The sequence below is a fragment of the Zerene cesonia genome, chromosome 8, assembly GCF_012273895.1.
Source record: "Zerene cesonia ecotype Mississippi chromosome 8, Zerene_cesonia_1.1, whole genome shotgun sequence".
In the NCBI taxonomy this organism is placed as follows: Eukaryota; Metazoa; Arthropoda; class Insecta; order Lepidoptera; family Pieridae; genus Zerene; species Zerene cesonia.
This window is the reverse complement of record NC_052109.1, coordinates 2,954,718-2,956,556: the sequence shown is the minus strand read 5'-3', so window position 1 is coordinate 2,956,556 and position 1,839 is coordinate 2,954,718. Positions and strand designations below refer to the sequence as shown.

Genomic DNA, 1,839 nt, shown 5'->3' with positions numbered 1-1,839 from the left:
GCTGCTTTTTGAGGCGGCAGAAGCGCTTCAAAGATGAAAAGAAGGAATCAATAAGGCAAGCGCAGAAAGCGGCTCACACGCACGGACACCACGGCAGTGGGCACGATAAACGCGATCATTCCCACGAAAAGACTTCAGTAGGCGGCGGCACAGGGGAAGAGAAAGAGATGCGTGATGAATTGTTGGCGCAATTGCATGCGGCGCCAGAGCTCTGCCTTCCCGAGCACACGCCACTGGCGCTGGAACATTACGCCCAGCTGAAGCAGGAGCCGACTGGCTACGCGCCCGCGCCGCACCCGTTCAGCATCACGCGGCTGTTGCCCGGCGCCGACACCAAGGCAGACCTGAAGATGTACGACGTGAACTATGGGTACGGGCACGCGCCGGCCGACAACTACTACCAGTCGCCGCTGTACCACCACCACGCGCACGCCCACCCGCAGCCTCCCTTGTGACAGTATCCGCTGGCCTAGGCCCGCGGCCCCTGGCCTCGCCGGGTGGCCCAAACGCCCTCAGGAACCAGCGAACTTCTCTTCAAATAACGGACTCCATGTGAGCGTGTTGTGTTCTTGTGATAAGGTAGCCTTGTAAATTGTGTATATAATCTGAACGTGAGCGCACCGACGCACGGGCGGCGGCCCCGATAGGCCTAACTGTTAGTGGACTCTCGGAAGTGTCCTTTGTAATTTTGCACGGACGCCCATTCATATACCACTTATGATTATCGAATTTAGAAATAATACGTTAGTCTAAATTATCTTGCACATGATACTTATTTCAAACTTGCATTACGCTACTACAATTAATAAATTAATATCTATACCTAAGTGAATCCGCCCAAAACAGAAATATGGCATTAGACGCAAGGAATGACTTCAACAATTTGATCGATATTATTGCTATCGATATTATCTTTACCTATTGATATTTCGATAAACTATCGGGCGCGTTGAAATCTTTTATTTGGTCAACAAACTTGAACTTAAATACGCATATCAAAATTTTATTAAATAAATAACATTTCGCAATCGACATACATTATTTTAATGCGATTGCGAGTTATCTACTCTCAAAGTAACTTATAGTGGAATAAACTCAACCATCAGTGGAATGGGTACGTACGAATTTATATAAAGTATTTTTATTTGTTACGATACAATGTAGACGAGCAGGTTTCGCGTTTAATATTGGTATATCAATGTGCGTTACGGGTGACGTCATATCGCGGACAGAACTGTGCAATGTTGATTGTTTAAAATGTGTATATTATAATTAAATTAATAGATAGACGAAATGGAGTTATAGTCCTTCGACCATCGTATAGGCGTAGTTAAGTTTTGTATATATAGATGTAAGATAAAATTATATATTGACTTTAAATATGGTGTTTGGTGTAAGATAGGTACCTATCTACGCTTCCGCACATTCCACTTAAATATATATTTATATGCAAGTTTCAATTTAGCATTTTAATATAATATTTGATAGACGTACAAATTATTTCATCATTTACAAATATTATAATTTCTTATATCGTAAGGTATTCAAATTCAATGAAAACGCGTTAAAACTACCTATTGAGCAAGCTAAAATTGAATTATTCCTTAGCGCTCTTCTTACAAGTGTATCACATTGCGTCATAAGCATTAAACATAGCAATGACGGTCACCTTGGGCATTTTATTTTTATCAAGCCTTGTGTAATGGCCTTAAGAGATGTTAAGATCATCTTCAATTCGTTAAATTATGTACTATATTCAATATGTTTCGACATGTCATCTTATATCAAACATGCGAATCATTACAATACTACAAAATAGAAAAAGACCTACGCGTACCT

The 1,839-nt window shown here is 41.3% G+C and overlaps 1 protein-coding gene across 1 annotated transcript; it reads left to right on the top strand.

Annotated features, from left to right (window-relative positions):
- The first annotated feature begins 6 nt into the window (after positions 1-6).
- On the top strand, positions 7-1,425 carry LOC119828560 (silk gland factor 1-like). The gene has a single exon (XM_038350749.1). It carries the CDS (start codon positions 168-170, stop codon positions 453-455), a length of 288 nt encoding a protein of 95 aa, XP_038206677.1. The 5' UTR covers positions 7-167; the 3' UTR covers positions 456-1,425.
- Positions 1,426-1,839: the final 414 nt, after the last annotated feature.